Source organism: Somniosus microcephalus, unplaced genomic scaffold (genome assembly GCF_052327205.1).
Source record: "Somniosus microcephalus isolate GS21.2 unplaced genomic scaffold, FLI_Smic_1.0 unresolved_chr1, whole genome shotgun sequence".
NCBI classification, from domain to species: domain Eukaryota; kingdom Metazoa; phylum Chordata; class Chondrichthyes; order Squaliformes; family Somniosidae; genus Somniosus; species Somniosus microcephalus.
The window spans coordinates 8,586,001-8,611,345 of NW_028225179.1; the positions used below are offsets into that span (position 1 = coordinate 8,586,001).

The 25,345-nt window shown below is 47.5% G+C and overlaps 1 protein-coding gene across 1 annotated transcript; it reads right to left on the bottom strand.

The window, feature by feature from the left end:
* Window positions 1-8,147: 8,147 nt before the first annotated feature.
* Window positions 8,148-9,680, bottom strand: LOC147093392 (uncharacterized). The gene has a single exon (XM_085973895.1). The coding sequence runs from the start codon at window positions 9,011-9,013 to the stop codon at window positions 8,279-8,281; it is 735 nt and encodes a 244-aa protein (XP_085830021.1). The 5' UTR covers window positions 9,014-9,680; the 3' UTR covers window positions 8,148-8,278.
* Between the last annotated feature and the right edge of the window lie 15,665 nt (window positions 9,681-25,345).

Sequence of the window (25,345 nt, forward strand, 5' to 3'; positions counted from 1 at the left end):
TCCTGTAGTGTGGCGACCAGAACTGCACACAATATTCCAGCTGTGGCCTAACCAGTGTTTTATACAGCTCCATCATAACCTCCTTGCTCTTATATTCTATGCCTCGGCTAATGAAGGCAAGTATCCCATATGCCTTTTTTACCGCCTTATCCACCTATTCCGCCGCCTTCAGGGATCTATGTATTTGCACACCAAGATCCCTCTGACCCTTCATCTCGCCTAGGGTCTTACCATTCATTGTGTATTCCCTTGCCTTGTTAGTCCCTCCAAAGTGCATCACCTCACACTTTTCAGGGTTAAATTCCATTTGCCATTGTTCCGCCCATCTGACCAACCCATCTATATCGTCCTGCAGACTGAGGCTACCCTCCTCGCTATTTACCACCCTACCAATTTTTGTATCATCCGCAAACTTACTAATCATACCTTTTACATTCACATCCAAGTCGTTAATGTAGACCACAAACAGCAAGGGACCCAGCACTGATCACTGTGGTACCCCACTGGCCACAGGCTTCCAGTCACAGAAAAAACCTTCGACCATCACCCTCTGCCTTCTGCCACTAAGCCAGTTTTGTATCCACTGTGCCAAGGCACCCTGGATTCCATGGGCTCTTACCTTCTTGATCAGTCTCCTATGCGGGACCTTATCGAAGGCCTTACTGAAATCCATGTATACCACATCCACTGCGTTACCCTCATCCACACATCTAGTCACTCCCTCAAAAAATTCAATCAAATTAGTCAGACATGATCTTCCCTTGACAAAGCCATGTTGACTATCCCTGATTAATCCTTGCCTCTCCAAGTGGAGACTAATTTTGTCCCTCAGAATTTTTTCCATTAATTTTCGTACCACTGATGTTAGGCTCACTGGCCTGTAGTTCCCCGGTTTTTGCCTACTCCGCTTCTTGAATAATGGTACTACATTAGCGGTTTTCCAGTCGTCTGGCACATCCCCTGTGGCCAGAGAGGTTCTGAATATTTGTGTAAGAGCCCCCGCAATCTCCACCTTTGCCTCACACAGCAGCCTGGGATACATTTCGTCCGGGCCTGGGGATTTATCCATTTTTAAGCCTGCTAAAACCGCCAATACCTCCTCCCTCTCGATGTTAATATGTTCGAGTAGATCACAGTCCCCCTGCCCAATTTCGATGCCTGCATCGTCCTTTTCCATAGTGAACACAGATGCAAAAAATTCATTTAGAACCCCCCCTACATCTTCCAGCTCCACACAGAGATTGCCACTTTTGTCCCTAATGGGCCCTATTTTTTCCCTAGTTATCCTCTTACCCTTAATATACTTATAAAACATCTTAGGATTTTCCTTTATTTTGCTCGCCAATGTTATTTCATGGCCCCGCCTTGATCTCCTAATTTCTTTTTTAAGTGTCCCCCTGCACTTTTTGTACTCCTCTAGGGCTTCCTCTGTCTTTAGCCTTTTGTATCTGCCAAAAGCTCTCCTTTTTTTCCTAATCCCTTCTCGTATATCCCCTGACATCCAAGGTTCCCTGGGGTTTTTGGAACCCCCCTTGACCTTTACAGGAACATGTTGACCTTGTATGATCTCAATCTCCCTTCTGAAAGACTCCCATTGCTCCGATGCGGATTTTCCTACAAGTAGCTGATCCCAGTCCACTTTGGCCAGATCCTGTCTTATCCTATTAAAATCGGCCTTCCCCCAATTTAGAACCTTTATTTCTGGACCATCCCTGTCCTTTTCCATGACCACCTTAAATCTCACCGTATTATGGTCACTGTCACCAAAGTGCTCACCTACTAGCACTTCTTCCACTTGGCCGGCCACATTCCCTAGAATTAGGTCCAGTACCGCCCCCTCTCTTGTAGGACTTTCGACATGCTGGTTCAAAAAGCTCTCCTGGATGCACTTTAAGAATTTTGCACCCTCTAAGCCTTTCACACTCTGAGTATCCCAGTTCATATTGGTGAAGTTGAAATCCCCCACTACTGTTTAAAGGGACCAGCTTCCCAGCCCGCTTCTAGAGTGGTTTCCCCCCTGATGTGGGACCCTAGGGAGGCAGGGAGAGCAATTCCTCTTGCAGGGGAGCTGGTAACGGGTTTTGGACATGGGGGAGAAGGTTCCCAGCCAGCTGGGGCTGTGACCCAAGCTCAGGGTCCGCCAGCCAAGGTTTCCCCCACAGAGACGCTCCTCAGAAAGTCTCAGCGGATCTGCAAGCCCAAGAAAAGGTGGTCACCAGCGTACCTGCCACAAAGAGCAATCCCCGAGCCCGGGAGGAAATGGAACACAGGGGTCCCCAATCAGCAGACTCAAGCTGCGAGGGACCAGAAGCTGGAATCAGCCCAGCTCCACTGCAGCCAGCAGTGATCTGCGACAGTGCCAGAGATTAGCCTGGCCGTCCGGACACAGGCGGCATTTGTATTATAGCTTTGGTTTGAATATAGCGTGCTTTTAAGGTGTATTTTAAGTTTAGAATTAACTGGTAGTTTTAAGTTTATAAGTGTGCCAAATGTTTGTATTTTGGTCCGAGGTTGAGGGACCCGACCATGTCTCCACCTAAGGCAGCAGGTCAGTGAGACCTGGCTGCATGTCCTTTTAAGTTTTTGCAGGAGAGTGAAAGAAGCAGCAGCCCTGGTCGCCCAGCCCGAGCTGGGCATCGAAGGAAGATATGGATACAGAATGTTGGGGATCACCTCGCCACTGGACAAATCCAGGAGGAGACCCCGCAGCGACCTTTGGGAGAAACCGGACAGGGTCCGGAGGAACTTGCCTACTCCTCCTATGTGGAAGAGATGGCCCCAGCTGGGTGGGGCACAGCCCCCAACCCAGCACTGTCCTGACCAAAGTTCACTTGTGGGAGACCTCGCTGTTGAGGAGTCATGGTGGGGAAGCACGGGCGCCTTGTCAGATAGGGACGTGATCCCCGGGAGTGGGTGGTGATGGCCCGGGAAAGATTGTAAAGGGGAGGGGGAGACCCAAGAGTTGCGTGGGTGTGTTCGGGGGAGGGAGGAACTCACCCGGGGGCCCACGGGCAAAGTTAGAGCGTAAGTGTGGCTGGGGAGGATGAGTGGGTGGCCGGATCTGGGATCCAAGTTTGAGTGTGGGGCCAGTGAGAGCCGCCACACAGGCACCCATCATTTTCTGCAGCCAGTCGAGGGAAGGCGGGAGGGGGAGGGACTGGGAGTCACAATCCCATACTCCCCGGTCTCGGTCTGTGCCACGGTAATTTTATACATGAGGGGTACCCCGCCTCCACAAAGGGACAAGGGAACGGCTCGGGGCTGGTGGAGCAGGCTGGTCTGTAAATCCATTCTGTATGTTTAAAGGTTTAAGACCATTAAAGGGGGGTGGAAGGAACATTTACTGCCCGGGAGGGGGGAGTAATACCCAATCGAATTTCGGGACCTATCACTGGCACGTGATGGTCGGGGTTTATTTAATGTTTAATGAAGATTTTTGTATTTTGTTTTATAGTTCCAAGTCGAGCAGAGGCGTTGGACCCTCTCCATGCTTGGGATCATTTTGATTACATTGTGTAACTAAGATTGCAACATTTTGTAATAAGTTATAATGTAAAAGGTGATTGTAAATTTTGATTGCATTGTAGAATTTTACAAGCGATGCAGGGGTATGAGGCCCCTTATTGTAAACTGATGTATCTGTAAGATGCCTACTGTACCACGGTTTTTCTCAAAAATGAGGTCAATAGACGGGTCGGGGGATCAGTGGTAGGTAGCTATAGGTAAACACAGGGGATGGTTGTTTGTCGGGGGTCAGAAAATTTTGCTCACTTCTTCTTCAACAAGCAAGTTGAAGTATCAAAAGGTTGGACTGTAGGGGTTCACAAAATTCCCCTATTTTCCCTGAAGATCAAAAAATATTGGTCCACATCGTGGACGAAGAATTTGTGTGATTTGAATTGTCTCTGGGTAGCACAATGTTTAAAATGTGTCCAGAACCGCAAAAGGCTGTGGTGCAGCACATGGACAACACCAGAATCGAGGAGCTCGTGGAAAAATTCGCACACTCTAAGACAGTGCATTTTTAATAAAATTGTTCCCTGGAGTTTAAAAGGGGTTTCAAAAATGGCCGTCATAAAGCATGGCCAAAAGACAAAGAGCAGCTCGCAGCTTGGTGTATGTCTGTGAAAGTGGGAGGATCTTACAGTGGCAGGCAGGCCTGTCAATCATCAAAGGGAGTTTCCCTCTCAGAAGCACTCGAAGTTGCTTATTGACTTAAAGGATTACAACCACTTGAGACTAAGCCACAGAAATCGGCTTCTGTTTACACAGTAGTTTCAAACCCATTCAAAGCATTTACACCCAATGGAGATATCTAAACCCCAGAAAAAGCACTTTGATAGGGGACAGATGGGTTTGAATCACTCAGACAATAGGGCAGTTGTATCCCTTTTGTTTTAGCCAGGGGAACTCCGGAGGTGGGCGGGAACATCCCGACCCCAGAGTGTAGACACATTAGATCACTCCAACCATTTTGAATCAACCAATCACGGTCCTTCTCTTGTATATTGAAACTTTTGGGCGCGAATTTTGCAGACAGCAAAACACCAGGAGCTCACCAGGTATAAAGATAGCTCCGGAGAAGCTATCTCTCTCTTACTTTGCTGGACCCCAGGTGAGCAGGTTTCTGACTCCTCAGCAAGGCAACCAAGTTAGGGGGTGGTAATTAAGGGGAAATTGCTAAGATTGTTTAATGAACATTGTAGCTACTTATCCCTCGTTTTTGCTGTCTGCCTTCCCCCAACACGGTGGCATAGTGGTTAGCACTGTTGCCTCACAGCGACAGGGACCCGGGTTCGAATCCGGCCTCGGGTGACTGTCTGTGTGGAGTTTGCACATTTTCCCCGTGTTTGCGTGGGTTTTCTCCGGGTTCTCCGGTTTCCTCCCACAGTCCAAAGATGTGCGGGGTTAGGTTGATTGGCTATGATAAAAATTGACCCTTAGTGTTAGGGGGATTAAATACGTGGGGTTACGGGGATAGGGTGGGATATGCATTGGTGTAGGGGTTACGGGGATCGGGTGGGATATGTGTCGGTGCAGGCTCGATGGGCCGAAATGGCCTCTATCTCTACTGTGAGTGTTCTGTGATTTAAGCAATTTTACTGTAATTACTGTGTTTGTATGGCATAGTTTAAAATTTGATTATAGTTTCTTTAGTTTAAATAAAGTTGACTTTTTCACATCAAAACCACTTGTCCGTTTTTAATATATCATTAATTATAAGCCCTCCAGTCAGAACTGGAAGGTGGGGTAGCGATTCGAAACCGTTGTTTGGAAATTGGTTTACAGTGTAGCAGCAAAAGACTGCCTGAGCAGGTGAATTACCGTAAACCAGGTAAAAGATTGGAATTGGTCAGAGTGCAGGCAAAGGCTGCAGACCAGGTAAATTACCTTAAACCTGTTAAAAGATGTCCCCCTACAGACAAAGCAGCCCGCTTGATCCACCACCAAGATGCACTGCAGCAACTCGCCAAGGTTTCTTCAGCAGCATAGGAGAAGGCCATTGAGCCCCTCGAGCCTGTTCCACCATTCAATGAGATCATGGCTGATCTGTGACCTAACTCCATATACCCGCCTTTGACCCATATCCCTAAAAACCTCTGGTCAACCTCCCAAACCCATGACCTCACCAAGGCTTCTTCGGCAGCACCTCCCAAACCCGCGACCTCTACCACCTGGAAGGACAAGGGCAGCAGGCGCATGGAAACACCACCACCTCCAAGTTCCCCTCCAAGTCTCACCCCATCAGATGTGGAAGTATATCGCCGATCCTTCATCGTCGCTGGGTCAAAATCCTGGAACTCCCTCCCTAACAGCACTGTGGGAGGACCTTCACCACTTGGACTGCAGCGGTTAAAGAAGTCAGCTCACCACCACCTTCTCAAGGTCAATTAGGGAGGGGCAATAATTGCAATAAATGTCATGCCTTGCCAGCGACGCCCACATCTCAGACAAAAAGGAGTACAGGAAGTACAGGTGCATTCCTGACCAGAATGGCTGGTGGCTCAGTCTCATGTCCATTCTGACTTTGTTTCCTTTCTGTTAGGACTCGTCCTTCTCATATTCAACACATATTCCAGGGCGATGTGATAGAAATGTTTAAAATGATGAAAGGTGGGATGGGATAGATAGAAGCAGGCAGTTTCCAATGGTTGAGGGATCAAGACAAGGAGCCAGAGATACAAGATTAAATGCAGGAGATTTAGAACAGTGATCAGGAAAGCCTTCTTCACACGGAGAGTTGTGAGGCTGTGGAATTCACTTCCAGTGTCAGTGGTTGGGTAACAATGTTCTGTGCTGACAAGAGGTCCTCATGTTTTTATCCAGGACAGGCCTCAGCCCAGTCACTTGCTCCAAATGTTGATGCAATGGTTCAAGCTGAGAGGTGCCAGGGATCGGGAGCAGCAGCAGCTGTGAATAAAATGTAACTGTAAATAATCACCGATATAGTTTATCTTCATTTATTCCTATTTTAATAACTTTTGCTGAATGTGGTCCATGCCAAGTCCAGGATATCGGATCAGACCCATCATAGAAAATGAGTTTGACACCCCTGAGGTCGACAATTTCAACCGGATTCCCCTCATCCACCAACCGAGCAATATCTTCACAAAACTCCAGCTAGTTTGTAGACGTGACCTTGTTTTCTAAAGCCGTGTTGAGTCTCTCTAACGGCCCCTTCTCTTTCCCCAGTGATCATAAACAGCATCTCTCAGGATCCCTTCAAGCATCTTCCCTGTGATCGAGGTCACACTGGTGGGCCTGTAGTTCCCCGGCTCTGATCTCTCCCCGATTTGGAAAATGGGAGCGAGGTGAGCTGCCTTCCAATCTCAGGGAACAATCCCTGACTCTATGGAGCTGTTGATGATATGGGCAAGAGGCTCACAGAGCACCGTCCCATCTCTATAAACACCCATGGGTGGATATCATCTGGACCTGGAGTGCCATCTAATTTCAGATTTCAGATTTTATCCAAGATGACAAACCCTTTCTATTTTAATATTGATGATGTTATTTTGTCGCCAGCACACCCCACAGCTGGAATCTGAGTATCATCCACAGGAGTGTAGACTGACATGAAATAGTCATTTAACAGCTGTCACTGCCTGGGAATCTGTTTCACTCTGTCCTGGACTGTCTTTCAGTGGCCTTAAATCATCTTTAATGGTCTTCTGACTCCTGACGTAGCTGGAAAAGCTTTTGCAATTATTACCACAATTGTGCAGCTTCTTCTTTTCCAAAGATCTCTGAGCTTCTCTAATGGCTGCTTTTGTCTCCCTCAATTCTGGGTGATATTTATCCCCATTCTCTTGTAAACTGAATTCATCTTGATCCAAACTGGATTCAATGTAAGACTGTTCAGGGAGTCAGACATCATTCTCCCCAAGACCTACGCTGACAGGTAAAACCCCAGACGGTTCCTCAGTAAGGAGTCCTCTGGTTCCTCAGCATATATTTGTCAGGATACTGAAACCCAGCTTTCTTACCATCCACTCCTGGAGGCCCCACTCCCTGAGCCTACAACCTTCAGCAGGGTCAGTGCTGGAGTTCCACAGCACGAGTGATCCCAGAGTAACTGTCGGGATCGCACCCCCGTGGATGTTCCAGGTGTATTTTTAGTTATCCTGGTGTCTAACACACACACATCAATAAAACAGGGAATTCCTGGAAACATGCTGCAGGTCCTTCTTTATCTGGGGATCAAATGTCTGTTGTATAATTGTACCAGCAGTTAACAGGCTCCTGTGAACTCCTCCCTCTGCTATTTTAATGCCGACTTTAACCAATTTATTTTAAATGTTTTTTTTTTAATTAGTTAATGCCTGCCTTAAAATGGTAGACTCAGGACTGTCACACAAACATGTTAAATCTACATAGAATAATTACCAGTCATTCTTAGACTGGAAACTTAAACCTGCCGTTTCACTTTCAGTCAGGAATAGATCGCAGTTTTACACCAAACTCTGATTTGACAGCACGTTTCCAGCATTCACTGTTGTTCTTCCTGACTCTAAACACAGTTGTAAAGGAGTCTTCTGTTCCGTGCCTAGGAGCTCTGAACCATGGAAGGGAGCGGCTGGGACACATTTCTTACATGCCTCGAGATTAACGCGCATGGGGACTTTGCTGTCAGTGAAGAGAGATGAGGAATCCACACCAAGGTGTTTAAACCAAAGCTGATTTATTTGACAAATATCCAGAATATTAAACTCCAGCCCAGTTACAGGGGTTATTAACGTCAGCAGAAACAAACCCCAACTGTCAGAATGAATACGGTTCAGTCCTGGATGTGATTAACAGCAGCAATAACAACAGAATCCAACCCCTGCTGTGACTTGTGAACTCGCTGGTGCCTCAGCAGATCATTTCTGCTTTTAAAGCTCTTCTCACAGACAGAACATTGAAAAGGTCTCTTATTGGTGTGAACATACTGGTGTGAAGTGAGGTGGGATGAGCGAGTGAATCCCTTCCCACACACGGAGCAGGTGAACGGGCTCTCCCCAGTGTGGGTGCGCTGGTGTACAGTGAGGTCAGATGATTGCTTGAACCCAGTCCCGCAGCGAGAGCACCTGAATGGTCTCTCGTCAGTGTGAACACGTTGATGGCACATCAATTCCCCAGAACTTTTAAAGCACTTCCCACAGTCTGGGCATTTAAAAGGTCTCTCATCAGAGTGAACTTGCTGGTGTGTCAGCAAGTTGGATGACTGAGTGAATCCCTTTCCACACTTAGAATAGGTGAACGGTCTCTCCCCAGTGTGAACACGTTGATGGCATGTCAATTCCCCAGAACTTTTAAAGCACTTCCCACAGTCCGGGCATTTAAAAGGTCTCGCATCAGAGTGAACTCGCTGGTGTCTCAGCAGGTGAGCTGACTGAGTGAATCCCTTCCCACACACGGAGCAGGTGAACAGCCTCTCCCCAGTGTGACTGCATTGATGAGTTTCCAGCTCAGACGGGTAATTGAATCCCTTTCCACAATCCCCACATTTACAGTCCTCACGTTCCTCCATGGTGTGGGTGTCCTTGAACCTCTCCAGGTTGGACGATCAGTTGAAGCCTCGTCTGCACACAGAACACGTGTACAGTTTCTCCCCGCTGTGAATGGGGTGATGTTTTTTCAGGCTGTGTAACTGGTTAAAGCTCTTTCCACACTCAGTGCACTGGAACACTCTCACTCGGGTGTGTGTGTCAATGATTGTCTCTCCTGGTCACTGGGACCTTGAAGCTCCGCCCACTCATTGTTCCGGCACAAGTTAGCCGCGCATGCGCTGTGATCCCGCCCTGTCCAAGATGGGGGCCAGTGACCCCTTGACCCGGGCGGCCGGGCCTGTCACCGCGGGGCAAACACGGGGCCTGTGGGCTCTTATTCGGGGCCTGAGGCCTACCCTGGGTGTTTATGAGGCTTCCCAGCCCACCAGCGGGTCCAATTCCTCCCCGAGCCCACAATCTCCTACCGCCTGCCAGAAGGGCATGCTCAGAGCAAGCCCTATCCTGCGCCTGTGCACTGGGCTCCTGTAGTCATTGATAGGGCACATCCTGCCATGCAGTGGATTCTGGGTAAATGCCCCGCCATTGAAAATCCCCATTGGTGACAGAAATAATATTTTTGTCATCCCATCGAGCTTGTGGGTGAAGAGGCAATAAACTAAGTCAATCAAGAAATTATACAGAAACCTGACTGGGCGCCACTTTTCCATCACTAACATCTTTCTCTGGCCCGCTTCTCGCAGCCTGGTTTAGTCACTAAATGTTTTCTAACTGTTTTCAAATCGAATTCAGGCCTGTTGTTCAAAGGGAAACTCTAGAGGCTTCATTCTTTGTGTGCCCTATCTGAGAGACTGTTAATGGGTTAAATAAGCTGGCAACAAGAGTTTATAAAAGATGGAAAGGGTTTAAAAATACCACTGGCAATGCCTCTAAACACACGGGACAGAAAAATCCACTTCATCAGCACCCCTACCACATGTCTCAATATCCAACTCCTCCACCACTGGTGCCATATGTCTGCAGTATATACGGTTTACAAGATGAGCAAGGTGGAGTCAAGTGCCGGGTAGCAGAATGGATGGAAAGATGGCTACAAAACAGAAATCAGAGGTTGAAGTTTAAGAACATTTCTCGGTGTGGCAGAAAGTGAGAAGTGGTGTCCCACAGCGATCTGTGCTGCTGGGACTAGTGTTGTTTACCATGACACAGAAGCAAAATACTGCGGATGCAGGAAATCTGAAATAAAAACGAAATGCTGGAAATACTCAGCAGGTCAGGCAGCATCTGTGGAGAGAGAAACAGTTAACGTTTCAGGTCGGTGACCCTTCATCAGAGCTGGAAAAAGTTGGAGATGCAACAGGTTTTTAAGCAAGTGTAGGGGCAGCGAAAGGGGGGAGGGGAGGAAAGAACAAAAGGGAAGGTCTGTGATTGGATGGAAGGCAGGAGAGATTAAGAGACAAAAGGGATGATGGTGCAAAGCAAAAGGAGAGGTAATGGGACAAGTTAAGCAACAAAAGATGACTCTAGATGAAGTGTAAATGGCAATGGCAGGAAGATCAACAGCTGCCTTGTGAGAGAGGGGGGAAAATGAAAAAAAAGATAGGGGCAGAGGTTATAGTCTGAAATTGTTGAACACGATGTTGCGTCCGGAAGGCTGTAAAGTGCCTAATCGAAAGATGAGGTGCTGTTCCTCGAGCTTACGTTGAGCTCCATTGGAACAGTGCAAGAGGCCAAGGACGGTGAGGTCAGAGTGGGAGTGGAGCGGTGAATTAAACTGACAGGCGACCGGAAGCTCGGGGTCACCCTTACGGACTGAATGGAGGTGTTCCGCAAAGCGGTCACCCAATCTGCGTTTGGTCTCCCCAATGTTGAGGAGACCACATCGTGAGCAGCGAATACAGTATACTAAATTGCAAGAAGTACAAGTAAATCGCTGTTTCACCAGGAAGGAGTGTTTGGGGCCCTGGACGGTTGGAAGGGAGGAGGTAAAAGGGTAGGTGTTGCAATTCCTGCGCTTGAACGTGAAGGTGCCGGGCGAAGGGGTGTTGGGGGTGATAGAGGAGTGGACCAGAGTGTTGCGGAGGGAGTGGTCCCTTCAGAATGCTGAAAGGGGAGGTGAGGGGAAGATGTGTTTGGTGGTGGGATCATGCTGGATGTGGCAGAAATGGCAGAGGATATTCTGTTGAATGTGGAGGCTGGTGGGGTGAAAGGTGAGGACAAGGGGAACCCTAGCATGGTTCCGGGAGGGAGGGGATGGGGTGAGAGCAGAAGTGCAGGAAATGGAATGGACACAGTCAAGGGCCGTGTCAACCACAGTAGAGGGAAATCCTCGGTTGAGGAAAAAGGAAGACATGTCGGAAGCACTTGTATGGAACGTGACATCATCAGAGCAGATGCAGCAGAGATGGAGAAACTGGGAGAATGGAATAGAGTCCTTACAGGAGGCGGGGTGGGAGGAAGTGTAGTCCAAGCAGTGGGCTTATAGTGAATGTTTACCATGATTTGGACTCAGAACTTGGAGTATGGTGTCAGAGTTTGCAGATGGCACCAAATTGGGTGGTGTAACTAATAATGTTGGGGACTGCACCAAAATACAGGAAAACATAAACAGGCTTGCAGACTTGGCAGATAAATGGGGAATGAAATTCAATATTGCAAAATGTGAGCTGGTTCATTTTGGTAGGAGGAATAAGGAGGTCACTTATTCCCTGTGCTCGCTGACCTACATTGGCTCCCGGTTAAGCAGCGCCTCGATTTCAAAATTCTCATCCTTGTTTTCAAATCCCCCCATGGCCTCGCTCCTTCCTATCTCTGTAATCTCCTTCAGCCCCACAACCCCCCGAGATATCTGTGCTCCTCTAATTCTGCCCTCTTGAGCAACCCTGATTATAATCGCTCCACCTTTGGTGGCCGTGCCTTCTGTTGCCTCGGCCCTAAGCTCTGGAATTCCCTGCCTAAACCTCTCTGCCTCGCTATCTATCTTTCCTCCTTTAAGACGCTCCTTAAAACCTACCTCTTTGACCAAGCTTTTGGTCACCTGCCCTAATTTATTCTTATGTGGCTCAGTGTCAATGTTTTTGTCTTAAAATACTCCTGTGCAGCGCCTTGGGACATTTTACTACGTTAAAGGCGCTATATAAATACAAGTTGTTGTTGTTGTTGTTAGAAGGGAATGAATTAAATGGAATAAAAGTGCAAAGAGATCTGTGATTACAGACACATAAAAGTAGCAACACAAGTTGAACAGGCCATAAAGAGTGCAAAGAAAGGACTGGGGCCCATTTTAGAATAGAATACAAAAGCAGGGAGGTAATGTTGAATTTATATTGAACCTTGGTGAGACCACAGTTGGAGCACTGTGAGCAGCTCTGGTCTCCACTCTACAAAAGGATATTGAATCACTGGAGAAAATGCTGAAAGATTGACAAGAACGTTACCAGAATTGAGAGGATGCGACTCTCAGGCACGATTGAGCAGGTTTGGGCTCTTTTCTCTGGAAAAGAAGACTAAGAGGAGTCCTGATTGATATGAAGGGGTTCGATAGGATACATGTGGCGAAATTGTTTCCACTTATGGGTGAGTCAGGACAAGAGTGGAGCAATATAAGATAGTCACTAACAGGTGAAATAAAGAAGTTCGGAGGAAGTTCTTCACACACAGTGTGGTGAGAATGTGGAACTCGCCGCCACACTGAGTGGCTGAAGCAGATAGCAATGGTACATTTAAGAGCAGTGTAGTGATCAATAACATGTCATTCTGTGGTGGACACTAGGTGGAGCAGTAGAGCTGTATATAGCTGTATGTATAAGACTACACTACCCAGCTATATATTATATTAAGACTACATTACCCATGAGGCACTAGGCTACCCACAAGGCAGCAGTCAAGATGGCAGCCTGCACACAGGAGCACACATGCAGCATCTCTACAGATACTGTACCTAGAGAACGTGTACTGAATAAATGACTAGCTAGAAGCTAGCTGTGTTCATAATAAGAATGTCTATTTATTAATGAACATAACATGGTACCAGGGTGGTGAAGATCTGCTCAAAATTGTGAAAAGCGACATGGAGAATTTGAAGCCACCAGAGCGTTTGAATCTCACAGAAAAAATCGACTACAACTGGCAGACTTTTAAACAGCAATTCGAACTCTACATTGCAGCCATCAGATTCGGTACAAAGCCAGACGCAAGGAAGATAGCGTTGCTGCTTATGGTTGCAGGCCCACAGGCGATAGAGGTATTTAATACATTTGTATTTAATCCAGTGGAGAACAGAGAAAAATTAGAAGATGTGCTAAAAAAATTTGATGCACATTGCTCTCCCAAAAAGAATGAGACGTATGAAAGATATATCTTCCGTTCTCGGACACAGCAACAAAATGAGACTTTTGATAGCTTTATAACTGATCTGAAACAGAAAGCACAGATATGTAATTTCTCTGAGCTCAAAGCATCCATGATTCGTGACCAGATTGTGTTTGGTATTCATGATAAAAAAGTCAGGGAACGTCTGTTGAGAGAAACCGAACTAAATTTGGAAAATGCGGTGAAAATATGCCAAGCCAGAGAGCTAGCTCGAAAGCACGCGCAGACTTTCAGTGAAATCAATAATGATGCGATTGTAATGAGTGAAAATGCTGCTGTCGGTGCTGTGTCCTACAAGGGGAAGAAACGTGGGCAGAACAGAAGTGAAAAGCAATCAGAGGATGAAATTTTTAATTGTAAACGCTGTGGTTACAAACACCAGTTAAGACAATGCCCAACGTTTGGAAAAATGTGCACAAAGTGTAATGGAAAGAATCACTTTGCCAAACAATGCTTTTCAAAAGTAAAAACGACGAAAGGGCAACGAGTTAATGTGATTGAGGACACTGATTTAAGTGAGACATTTTTTGTAGGAATGGTGTCACATGACGATATCAAAAAAGATACAGAAAATGTGCAGCCCTCAGAAATAGACAATGCTGAACATAAAGTTAATGCAGTAAAAGAGGACAAATGGATGATCCCACTGCAGATAAATGGAGCATTAGTTACATTGAAACTGGACACTGGGGCAAAAGCAAACTTAATCAGTATGAGTGACATTAACAATATGAAAGAAAAGCCCAAAATACAGAAAAAGTCAGTACTACTGAAGGACTATAATGGACAGAAAATAGATAGCTTAGGTGTATGCAGACTTAAAGTGACAGTCAAAGACAAAGTGCATCATCTCATGTTTCCTGTTGTGGCTGAAAGACTTGATTCGATACTAGGTGACAAAGCTTGTGAAGACTTAGAACTGGTCAAGAGAGTCTACCATATAAACTGTGCCATAAGCAGACCAGATGACTCAGGTGATGAAGCAGAGAGCCCATCAAGGATGAAAAGGCCAAAGGGTATCCATGTCTTCAAAAAGCCTAGTTTCTCCAAGAAGAAAGAAAAAGACTTTAAGGTCAAAGAGAAGCCAAAGGAAGAAAAGCACAAAGAGGAAAAACACAAGGAGAAAAAGTCCAAAGATATAACCACAGCAGATGTTGTTAAGCAGTGGAAAGAGAAAAAGAAAAAGAAGAAGCCTGCACCAGAGCAGGAAGCAGTTCCGGTGGATACTCCTTCTTCCCTCAGGCCAATCTTTGGTGTTCCATTTGCCGAGGCTGCTGAGAGGACTATGCTGTATGATGGGATCCAGCTGCCAGCAGTTTTTCGAGAGTGCATTGATTACATTGAGAGTTATGGCATGAAGAGTGAAGGAAACACTGAAACCCTCTCCCAGCAAAGATCGCAAGGAGACCTCGATCTATACAAGAGCAGATTGATGACAATGCCGCAACTGCATCTTGTCATTCACCGCCAGAACAATCTCATGAAGACACATCAGACTTACCCGTGTTGAGAAGATCCACACGTGAAGTAAAAGAGCCTGATAGACTTAATCTTTGAGTACAATGTAAAGCTTTGAAAATGTGTTGACTGTTTTGAAAATGTTTATGTTTATAGAGCACTAACAAAAGTGTTACTGGTATTATCTTTATTGTTTTCTTGAAAGTTGATTGATATTGATTTTGTTAAACCTCAAAGAAAGGAGGATGCAGTGATCAATAACATGTCATTCTGTGGTGGACACTAGGTGGAGCAGTAGAGCTGTATATAGCTGTATGTATAAGACTACACTACCCAGCTATATATTATATTAAGACTACATTACCCATGAGGCACTAGGCTACCCACAAGGCAGCAGTCAAGATGGCAGCCTGCACACAGGAGCACACATGCAGCATCTCTACAGACACTGTACCTAGAGAACGTGTACTGAATAAATGACTAGCTAGAAGCTAGCTGTGTTCATAATAAGAATATCTATTTATTAATGAACATAACAAGCAGGGTTGATGTATCTATGAGAGAAGGGTTAAAGGGATATGAGGGCAGGGTAGGAAGAGGTCATTAGAGTGGGTGGAGGCTCGTGCAGAGTATAAACACTGACACAGACCAGTTGGGCCAAATGGCCTGTTTCTAGGCTGTCAATTCTATGTACGTACAGCAGGGGTGGATTAATATTCGGGCCCTCGGGGCCCTGGGGTGGATTAATGCTCAGAGCTATGTGGCCTTTGCCCATGGGGTGCGTTAATAACATACATAAGAACATAAGAATTGGGAGCAGGAGTATGTCACACGGCTCTTCGAGCCTGCTCTGCCATTCAATAAGATCATGGATGATCTTCGACCTCAACTCCACTTTCCCACCCAATCCCTATATTCCTTGATTCCCCTAGAGTCCAAAAATCTATCTATTTTAGCCTTGAATATAATCAACGACTCAGCATCCACAGCCATTTGGGGTAGAGAATTCCAAAGATTCAGAACCCTGAGTGAAGAAATTTCTCCTCATCCTTAAATGGCCGACGCCTTATCCTGAGACTATGCCCCCTAGTTCTAGACTCTCCAGTCTGGGGAAACAACCTCTCAGCATCTACCCTGTCAATCCCCCTCAGAATCTTATGTTTCAATGAGATCATCTCTCATTCTTCTAAATGCCAGAGAGTATCGGCACAATCTACTCAATCTCTCATCCCAGGGATCAATATAGTGAACCTTTGTTGCACCGCCTCTAAGGCAAGTATGTCCTTCCTCAGATAAGACCAAAACTGTGCACAGTTCTCCAGGTGTGGTCTCACCAAGGCCCTGTACAGTTGTAGTAAGACGTCCTTACTCTTGTACTCCATCCCCCTTGCAGTAAAAGCCAACATGCCATTTGCCTTCCTAATTGTCTGCTGTACCTGCATGCTAACATTCTGTGTTTCCTGTACGAGGACACCGAAATCTCTCTGAACACCAACATTTAATAGTTCCTCAATATTTAAAAACATTCTGTTTTCCTATTTTTCCTATCAAAGTGAATAACCTCACAATTCTCCACATTATACTCCATCTGCCGTCTTGTTGCCCCCTCACCTAACCTGTCTACATCCCTTTGCAGGCTGCTTGTGTCCTCCTCTCAGCTTACTTTCCCACCTAGCTTTGTATTGTCAGCAAACCTGAATACATTGCACTTGGTCCCTTCATCTAATCATTGATATAGATTGTAAATAGCTGAGGCCCAAGTATTCTTGTGGCACCCCACGAGTTACAGCCTGCCAATCAGAAATTGACCTGTTTATTCCTACTCTCTGTTTTCTGTCAGTCAACCAATCCTCTCTCCAAACTAATACATTACCCTCAATCCCACGAGCCCTTATCTTGCTTAGCAACCTTTTATGTGGCACATTATCGAATGCCTTTTGCAAATCCAAATATACTACATCCACTGGTTCGCCTTTATCTACCCTGCCAGTTACATCCTTAAAAAACCTAATACATTTGTTAAACACGATTTCCCTTTCATAAAACCATGTTCACTCTGCCTAAGTGCCCTGTTACCACTTCCTCAGTAATGGATTCCAGCATTTTCCCCACGACTGATGTCAGGCTAACTGGACTGTAGTTCCCTGTTTTTGCTCTCCCTCCTTTCTTGAATAGAATGCTTGGGCCGATGGGCCCTCCCCAGAGGAGGATTAATGCTCGTGCCTATGGGGCCCTCCCCTATGGATGGATGAATGGTGCTGATGGCCCACAGCACCTTATGGGCACCCAGTTTTGAGCTGCTAGGTCTGTTCAAATTCTATCGCACTTTGCACAATGGATCGTTTGCACAGTGTGAAGACACTTGGTGTAATCTGTAAATTCCAACAACATGCCTTCAGTTTCTGAGTCCAAATGATAGTGAACACCAGTGGTCCCAGCACGGATCCGTGTGGGACACCAGTTCTCACTTTCTGCTAGTCTGAGAAACTCCCCTTAACTTCCACCCTCTGATTTCTGTTTTGGAGCCATCTTTCTACCCATTCTGCTACCTGGGCCTTGACTCCACACGGCCTGACCTTGGTCAGCCTGTAGATCATACTTACTGTGGACACAGTACATCAATGGTGGAGGGGGTGGATATTGAGTCCCGTGCCAAGGCGCTGATGAAGTGAACTTCTCTGTCCTTGTGTTTCAGGCAACGCTGGTGGTGTTTTTCACCTCCTTCCACCTTTATAAGAATTGTTGCCGAATTATTAAACCCTTTTACAGCCTCATGAGCGGGACACGCAAACAACGAGGCCTTGTAAGTTTCCCTCAGAATTACAGACGGGCAGAAGGTGGGAAGTGGTGTTCCACGGGGATTGGTGCTGGGACCACTGTTATTCACCATTTACATGAATGATTTGGACTTGGGAATCAGAAGCACAATTTAAAAATTTGCTGATGACACTAAATTGGAGGGTGTAGTTAATACTGAGGAAGGCTGCAATAGCATCCTTGTAGAATTATTCAGTTGTGTTCAGTAAATAGCAGCATCTTTTAATTTGCCTTGAATGATCACATCATTATATAGTTATGTGAAAAACAGAAACCATTAAAAGCTCCCAATTTCAGAATTGTCAGATTCAAACTCAACTTCTTCCAAGTACAATCTAACATTCGAAAATTGTAATGGATGTAGGCGAGATATTAGGACTGTTGTCTAACACAATCCAAACACAGTGACACACAGACAGATGGGCAGGTGTAGCTTCACAGCGAATCCTTTCAAGCCTCACTAAAAAGTGGCAGACTGGCAATCCATTGTTCACTAATGGAGTTGTGATCTTTGTAAATTAAGAAAGGAAATGCATGGAAATGTGTCAAAGAGTTGATTAACAGAGTGGGGCATCATCTTCCTTTGATTTCTATTTCTGACACCAGGCAACAGAAAAAGGTCATTACAACACGACATAAACAGACTCTTCAGGTGTCAGACATCAGACTTCAGAACAACACGTCTGCCAGCTCTGGCCACAAACCCCAGTACAGTCAAACTTTCAGCAGCTGCAGCCCTGATTAAATAACTAGTAGTTTAACATGTCTAGTAGAGCTTTTGTATCAAAATAGAAGAAATGTATTTGTGACACACACACAATTAATAATTCAATCACAATGTGATTGTGAGGATCGATTATCGTCTCTTTAACCCGAGGTGTCCACCGGTCGAGGAAGGCGTCAAGTGAACCGGTGGACACCGCCTGCTCCCTCTCCAAGGCCACCCGGGCAGGGACAAGACCACGAGAGAGAGGCAGGCAGCCAGAGCGAACCCCCATGGGCCCCGCCCATCCTGGGCCTACAAATTGCTGTTTTCACCAGGCCCAAGAGCAGGTCCAGGAGAAGATCCTCCGACTTACCCACGCCCCTCCGCACCAGGTACGCAAAGATTAGGAGTGTGGAACTAAAGTGTAACCAAGAGTTGAGGAGCAGCCCCTTCAGGGAACTATACAGGGGCTGCAACCTCTCACACTGAATATATACACGGCCCGTGGACTCCTCTAGGCCACAGAAAAGACATCTGACCTTGGAGTCCGGAAAGGAGCTTAAACTGTTGCACACGGCAGCTCCCTGCAACAGTCTCCACCCCAGATCCCCAATGGTGCTGGGAAGGACTCCCGCATAGAGAGCCCTCCATGGGGGACTCTCGCCTCCATCAGACAGCAAGATGACCCGCCAGTCTGATTGAAATTGGGCAATAAACAAAATTAATCAATAAATGACACAGAAACCCGAGTCCCCGGGTCCTCAGCCCTGGTGTGAAGTACGCTGGCCACCAATTTTCCATTACTTACTCACACCTCAGGCCCCGCCCAGTCTGGTTTAATTACTAAATGTTTTCTAACTCGGGCTCAGGCCTGTCATTCTGAGGGAAACAAGGCCTCATCTATTGGTGTGTCCCACCCGAGCGGCTGTTAATGGCTTTAATAAACTGGTAGCAAGGTTTTTTTTAAAGGTGGAAAGAGGTGAAAAATGCAATTAGCGATGCCTCAAAACTCACGGACAGAGAAATCCACTTCATCAGTGCTCCTGCCACAGGACTCAATATCCACCCCCTCCACCACTGGTGCATTGTGTCTGCAGTATGTACGGTCTACAAGATGACCATGGTCAGGCCGTGTGGAGTCAAGGGCCAGGCAACAGAATGGATGGAAAGATCGCTACAAACTTCCCTTAACTCCAACCCTCTGATTTCTGTTTTGTAGCCAGCTTTCCATCCATTCTGCTGCCTGGCCCTTCACTCCACACGGCCTGACCTTGGTCATCTTGTCGATCTTACATACTGTTATGGATAGCAAGCTGGTCACAAAACAGAAAACAGAGAGTAGGGGTTAAGAGTAGCTACTCAGATGGGCAAAAGGTGGGAAGTGGTGTTCCACAGGGATCGGCGCTGGGATCACTATTGTTCACCATTAAAATAAACGATTTGGACTCGTGAATCAGCAGAAAAATGTCAAAGTTTGTCGATAACACCAACTTGGGAGGTAGAGTTAATACAGAGGAAGACAAAATGCAAGAAGACATTAATAAATTTCAGAATGGGCATGTAATTGGCAAATGAATTTCACTGTAGATCAGTGTGAGGTGGTGTGTTAATGAATTTCACTGTAGATCAGTGTGAGGTGTTGTGTTAATGAATTTCACTATAGATCAGTGTGAGGTGGTGTGTTAATGATTATTCACTATAGATCAGTGTGAGGTGGTGTGTTAATGAATTTCACTATAGATCAGTGTGAGGTGGTGAGTTAATGAATTTCACTATAGATCAGTGTGAGGTGGAGTGTTAATGAATTTCACTGTAGATCAGTGTGAGGCGGTGTGTTAATGAATATCACTATAGATCAGTGTGAGGTGGTGTGTTAAGGAATTTCACTATAGATCAGTGTGAGGTGGTGTGTTAATGAATTTCACTACAGGTCAGTGTGAGGTGGTGTGTTAATGAATGTCACTGTAGATCAGTGTGAGGTGGTGTGTTAATGAATTTCACTATAGATCAGTGTGAGGTGGTGTGTTAATTAATTTCACTATAGATCAGTGTGAGGTGGTGTGTTAATGAATTTCACTACAGGCCAGTGTGAGGTGGTGTGTTAATGAATGTCACTGTAGATCAGTGTGAGGTGGTGTGTTAATGAATATTCACTATAGATCAGTGTGAGGTGGTGTGTTAATGAATTTCACTGTAGATCAGTGTGAGGTGGTGTGTTAATGAATGTCACTGTAGATCAGTGTGAGGTGGTGTGTTAATGAATATTCACTATAGATCAGTGTGAGGTGGTGTGTTAATGAATTTCACTGTAGATCAGTGTGAGGTGGTGTGTTAATGAATTTCACTATAGATCCGTGTGAGGGGGTGTGTTAATGATTTTCACTATAGATCAGTGTGAGGTGTGTTAATGAATTTCACTGTAGATCAGTGTGAGATGGTGTGTTAATGAATTTCACTAGATCAGCGTGAGGTGGTGTGTTAATGAATTTCACTGTAGATCAGCGTGAGGTGGTGTGTTAATGAATTTCATTATAGATCATTGTGAGGTGGTGTGTTAATGAATTTCACGATACATCAGTGTGAGGTGGTGTGTTAATGAATTTCACTGTAGATCAGTGTGAGGTGGTGTGTTAATGAATTTCACTATAGATCAGTGTGAGGGTGTGTGTCAATGAATTTCACTACAGATCAATGTGTGGCGGTGTGTTAATGAATGTCACAATAGATCAGTGTGAGGTGGTGTGTTATGGTGGGAAGAATAAGGAAGCCACTCACTACTTGGACAAGGGGGTGAAATTGGGTTGCTTTGTGCCTCCCGCGATATGTAGCGGGAGGTTAGCGGCAGAGGAAGTCGGTAGCTCCCCGCAGCACTACACCGCCGGCAATGACGTCATCACCATGCGCAGCACCCCGGCTGCAACATTGGGTTGCGACCCCTGACCTATCCCCAGACGATATGTCCGACAGGGCCAGGGGTCGTTTCTGCAGCCGCGGCGACGCCACTTAAAGGGCTGGTGTTGGGCGGCAACTTTTTATTTTGGCTGACTGCCAGCACCTGCCCCCTTCCCCTTTCTTCTTCGGGGTGTCGGCTGCAATCGCACAGCCCGGCGCTCCTCTTGATCCGACACCCCACTCCCCGGTGGTCCAGCAGGGCCCCGGTGAGCGCAGTGCTAGGCCTCTCCCCTTTAATCGGGGAGGGAGGTCTGCTATGACGCGGTGCTATGTGCCGACGGGCGTGGCGCTGTTACATGAAGCGCCGTGAAATTCACTGGTGGCGCCTCAAGAGGGAGGGCAGCGCTTCCAGTAGCACCCTGCCTCCTGCCTGGGGTGCCACCACTGAATATAATGCGCAGGGGCACTAACTTTTTTGGGGCATTAAAATTAGCCCCGGTGATGTTAGCGACCCAAAGGGGGCGCCACCAAATTTCCCCCTAAGAGTCTAAATGGGCTAGAGCGGCAGAGCGATCCAAGGACACAGATACACAAATCACTAAAAGGAGCAACACATGTTAATAAGGCCATTAAAAGAAAAGCACCTGGGTACATTCCTAAAGGAGCTTTCTGTTCCATGCCTAGGAGCTCTGAACCATGGCAGAGAGCGGCTGGGACATATTTCTCACACGCCTCGAGATTAACCCGCACAGCAACTTTGCTGTCAGTGAAGAGAGACAAGAAAGACCAAAGTGCCATTTGCCCCTCTCAGTGTGGCCCTGAAGGACTGTGTCCAGGCTGGAGTTCTGTTCCCACCATACGATCCTCCCCCAGAGAGCTCCAGCCAGATGATGCTAAACACTCAGGTGGGAAAGACAAAAATCTACAACAATGTCTTTAAAACAAAGTTGGTTTATTTGACATATATCCAGAATATTGAACTCCAGCCCAGTTCCCGGAGTTATTAACATCAGCAGAAACAATCCCCAACTGTCAGAATGAACATGGTTCAGTCCTGGATGTGATTAACAGAGTCAACAACAACAGAATCCACCCCCTGCAGTCACTTGTGAACTTGCTGGTGTGTCAGCAGGTGGGATGAGCGAGTGAATCCCTCCCCACACACGGAGCAGGTGAACGGCCTCTCCCCAGTGTGAGGGCATTCGTGTTGTATCAGCTTCCTTTTGCTTTTAAAACTCTTCTCACAGTCCGAGCATTTAAAAGGTGTCTCATCAGTGTGAACTCGCTGGTGTTTCAGCAGGTTGGATGACTGAGTGAATCCCTTCCCACACTCAGAGCAGGTGAACGGCCTCTCCCCGGTGTGGACACGCTGGTGTATCAGCAGGTCGGATGAATTAGTGAATCCCTTCCCACACTCAGAGCAGGTGAACGGCCTCTCCCCAGTGTGAACTCGCTGGTGTGCCAGCAGGTGGGATGAATTAGTGAATCCCTTCCCACACTCAGAGCAGGTGAACGGTGTGGTAAACCACTTTTATCGTTCACTATCGTTACACTATAGTTATCACTGTTATATCGTTACTCTATGGTTATCACTGTTCACACTGTTGTATCACTATACGAGGTCGCCTCTTGTCACGCTGCTATACCTGGGCTGACCACTGCTGACTCCGCCCATGACTCCACCTACCTGCCCAGGTATAAAGGTAGTCGACTGGCTGGCATTCCTCCTCATTGTATCCGATCACCCACGAGGGTGGGCTCTGTTATTTAGCCAATAAAAACCTATAGTTACTTTCTTAACTCGTCGCTTTTCATTGGATGAATTGATAGGTATATCAATTTTATTGGCTAAATTTTAAAATGTCGACAACTGAGCAGTCAAACGACCAGCCAAGCGACCAGCCAGACGCCCAGCTACAACAGCCACCGCAGCCGGCCTGGCTGCGAGCCCTCAGACCACCGTACCTGGATCTAAACCCACAGGCAGCAAACTCAGCCCTCGACTTCGAACACTGGCTGAGCTGCTTCGAAGCCTACCTGGGAGAATCCGGCGTGCCTCAGAAATCCATGCTAAGAGTTCTGAATGCCCAAGTGAGCCCTAAAGTATTCGCACTCATCCGGGACCTTAAAACATATGAGGACGCCATCAACCGGCTGAAAAGACAGTACCAAACCCCGGTAAATTCCATGTATGCCAGACACCTCCTAAGATCCCGCCCGCAACAGCCAGGAGAGCCCGTGGAGGAATTTTTACAAGCACTCGGCAGAGACTGTAACTTTAAAGCGGTAACGGCGGCAGAAAATACTGAAGACAATGTCCGCGATGCCTTCGTGAAAGGCTTGCGGTCCGACTACTCATGGCAAAGACTACTGGAAGCAAGGGACCTCGACCTGGACAAAGCTGCAGCCCTCGCTCTCTCTCTAGAGGTGGCCCATCGGGACCTCGAGGCATACTCAAGGTACTGTAACTCGCGACCCTGGGACTTGGGACCGACCCCGACCGCGATACCCCCCGCAGCAACCCCCCTGGGACCTACCTCAGCGTCGGCGTCCCGGACCCAATCGAGACCGCCACCCCCGGTACCGGCTCCGACATCGGACCCCCGCGATCGGGCCGCCGGCTGCTTCTTCTGCGGCCAGGCAAAACACCCGAGGTCGCGCTGCCCAGCCAGGAACTCTACCTGCTCAAACTGCAGGAAGAAAGGCCACTTCACTAAGGCCTGCAGAGGTGGATCATCAGAGGCCAGCAGTGCCTCATGCGAGCTGTGGGGGTGGCCATCTTCCTTCAAGGCAACAGAGGCCAGCATCCCCACATGTGAGTCATGGGGCGGCCATCTTTGATACAGGCAACCGACACCAGCAGTGCCTCATGTGAGTTATGGGGGCAGCCATCTTCTCCGCCATTTTGTCCAACCTCGTGGGAGACGCCATTTTACCCACCACGCCCGACCGCCACCGTGCCTCTAGACCCGACTACCGCCTCAACCGCAGACTACAACAACTCGCTCAGCTATACACTAGCCTCCGTCACACTGGACCAGGCCCGCCCGCATCACCTGTCCAAGTCGATGATGGACATCAAAGTAAACGGCCACGCCACGACCTGCCTGTTCGACAGCGGAAGCACGGAGAGCTTCATCCACCCAGACACGGTGAGCCACTACTCCCTCCCTGTCCTGCCAACGCGCAACCGGATCTCGATGGCATCGAGGTCACACGCCACAGACATCAGCGGCTACTGTGTTGTGACCCTGTCGGTTAAGGGTACGGAGTATAAAAATTTTAAACTCCTCGTCCTGCCCCAGCTATGCGCTGCCGTCCTACTAGGCCTAGACTTCCAATCCCACCTCCAAAGCGTCACGCTAGCATACGGCGGACCCCTCCCCCCACTCACAGTCGACAACCAGCAGATTTTAAACCGCCCACCGCGTAACACCTGCGGCCTATCCACCCTCAAGGTCCCGCCACCTTCCCTGTTCGCTAACCTCACCCCCGACTGCAAACCCGTCGCTACCAAGAGCAGACGGTACAGCGCCGGGGACAGAGCTTTCATTAGCTCTGAGGTGCAGCGTCTCCTGAAGGAGGGCATCATCGAGGGGAGCACCAGCCCCTGGCGTGCCCAGGTCATGGTCGTTAAGACCGGCAATAAAAACCGCCTGGTCATCGACTACAGCCAGACCATAAACAGGTACACCCAGCTGGACGCATACCCCCTTCCCCGCATATCTGATATGGTCAATCAGATTGCGCAGTACCGGGTATTCTCCACCATCGACCTTAAGTCGGCCTATCACCAACTCCCTATCCGCCCTGAGGACCGCCAGTATACAGCCTTCGAGGCGAACGGCCGCCTCTACCACTTCCTTAGGGTTCCCTTCGGCGTTACCAACGGGGTTTCGGTCTTCCAAAGGGAGGTGGACCGGATGGTTGACCAGAACGGGCTGCACGCCACGTTCCCCTATCTAGATAACGTCACCATCTGCGGCCGCAACCGGCAGGACCACGACGTTAATCTGGAGAGATTCCTCCGTACGGCCCAACGGCTGAACCTCACCTACAATAAGGATAAATGTGTGTTTAACACCTTGCGCCTTGCCATCCTCGGCTGTGT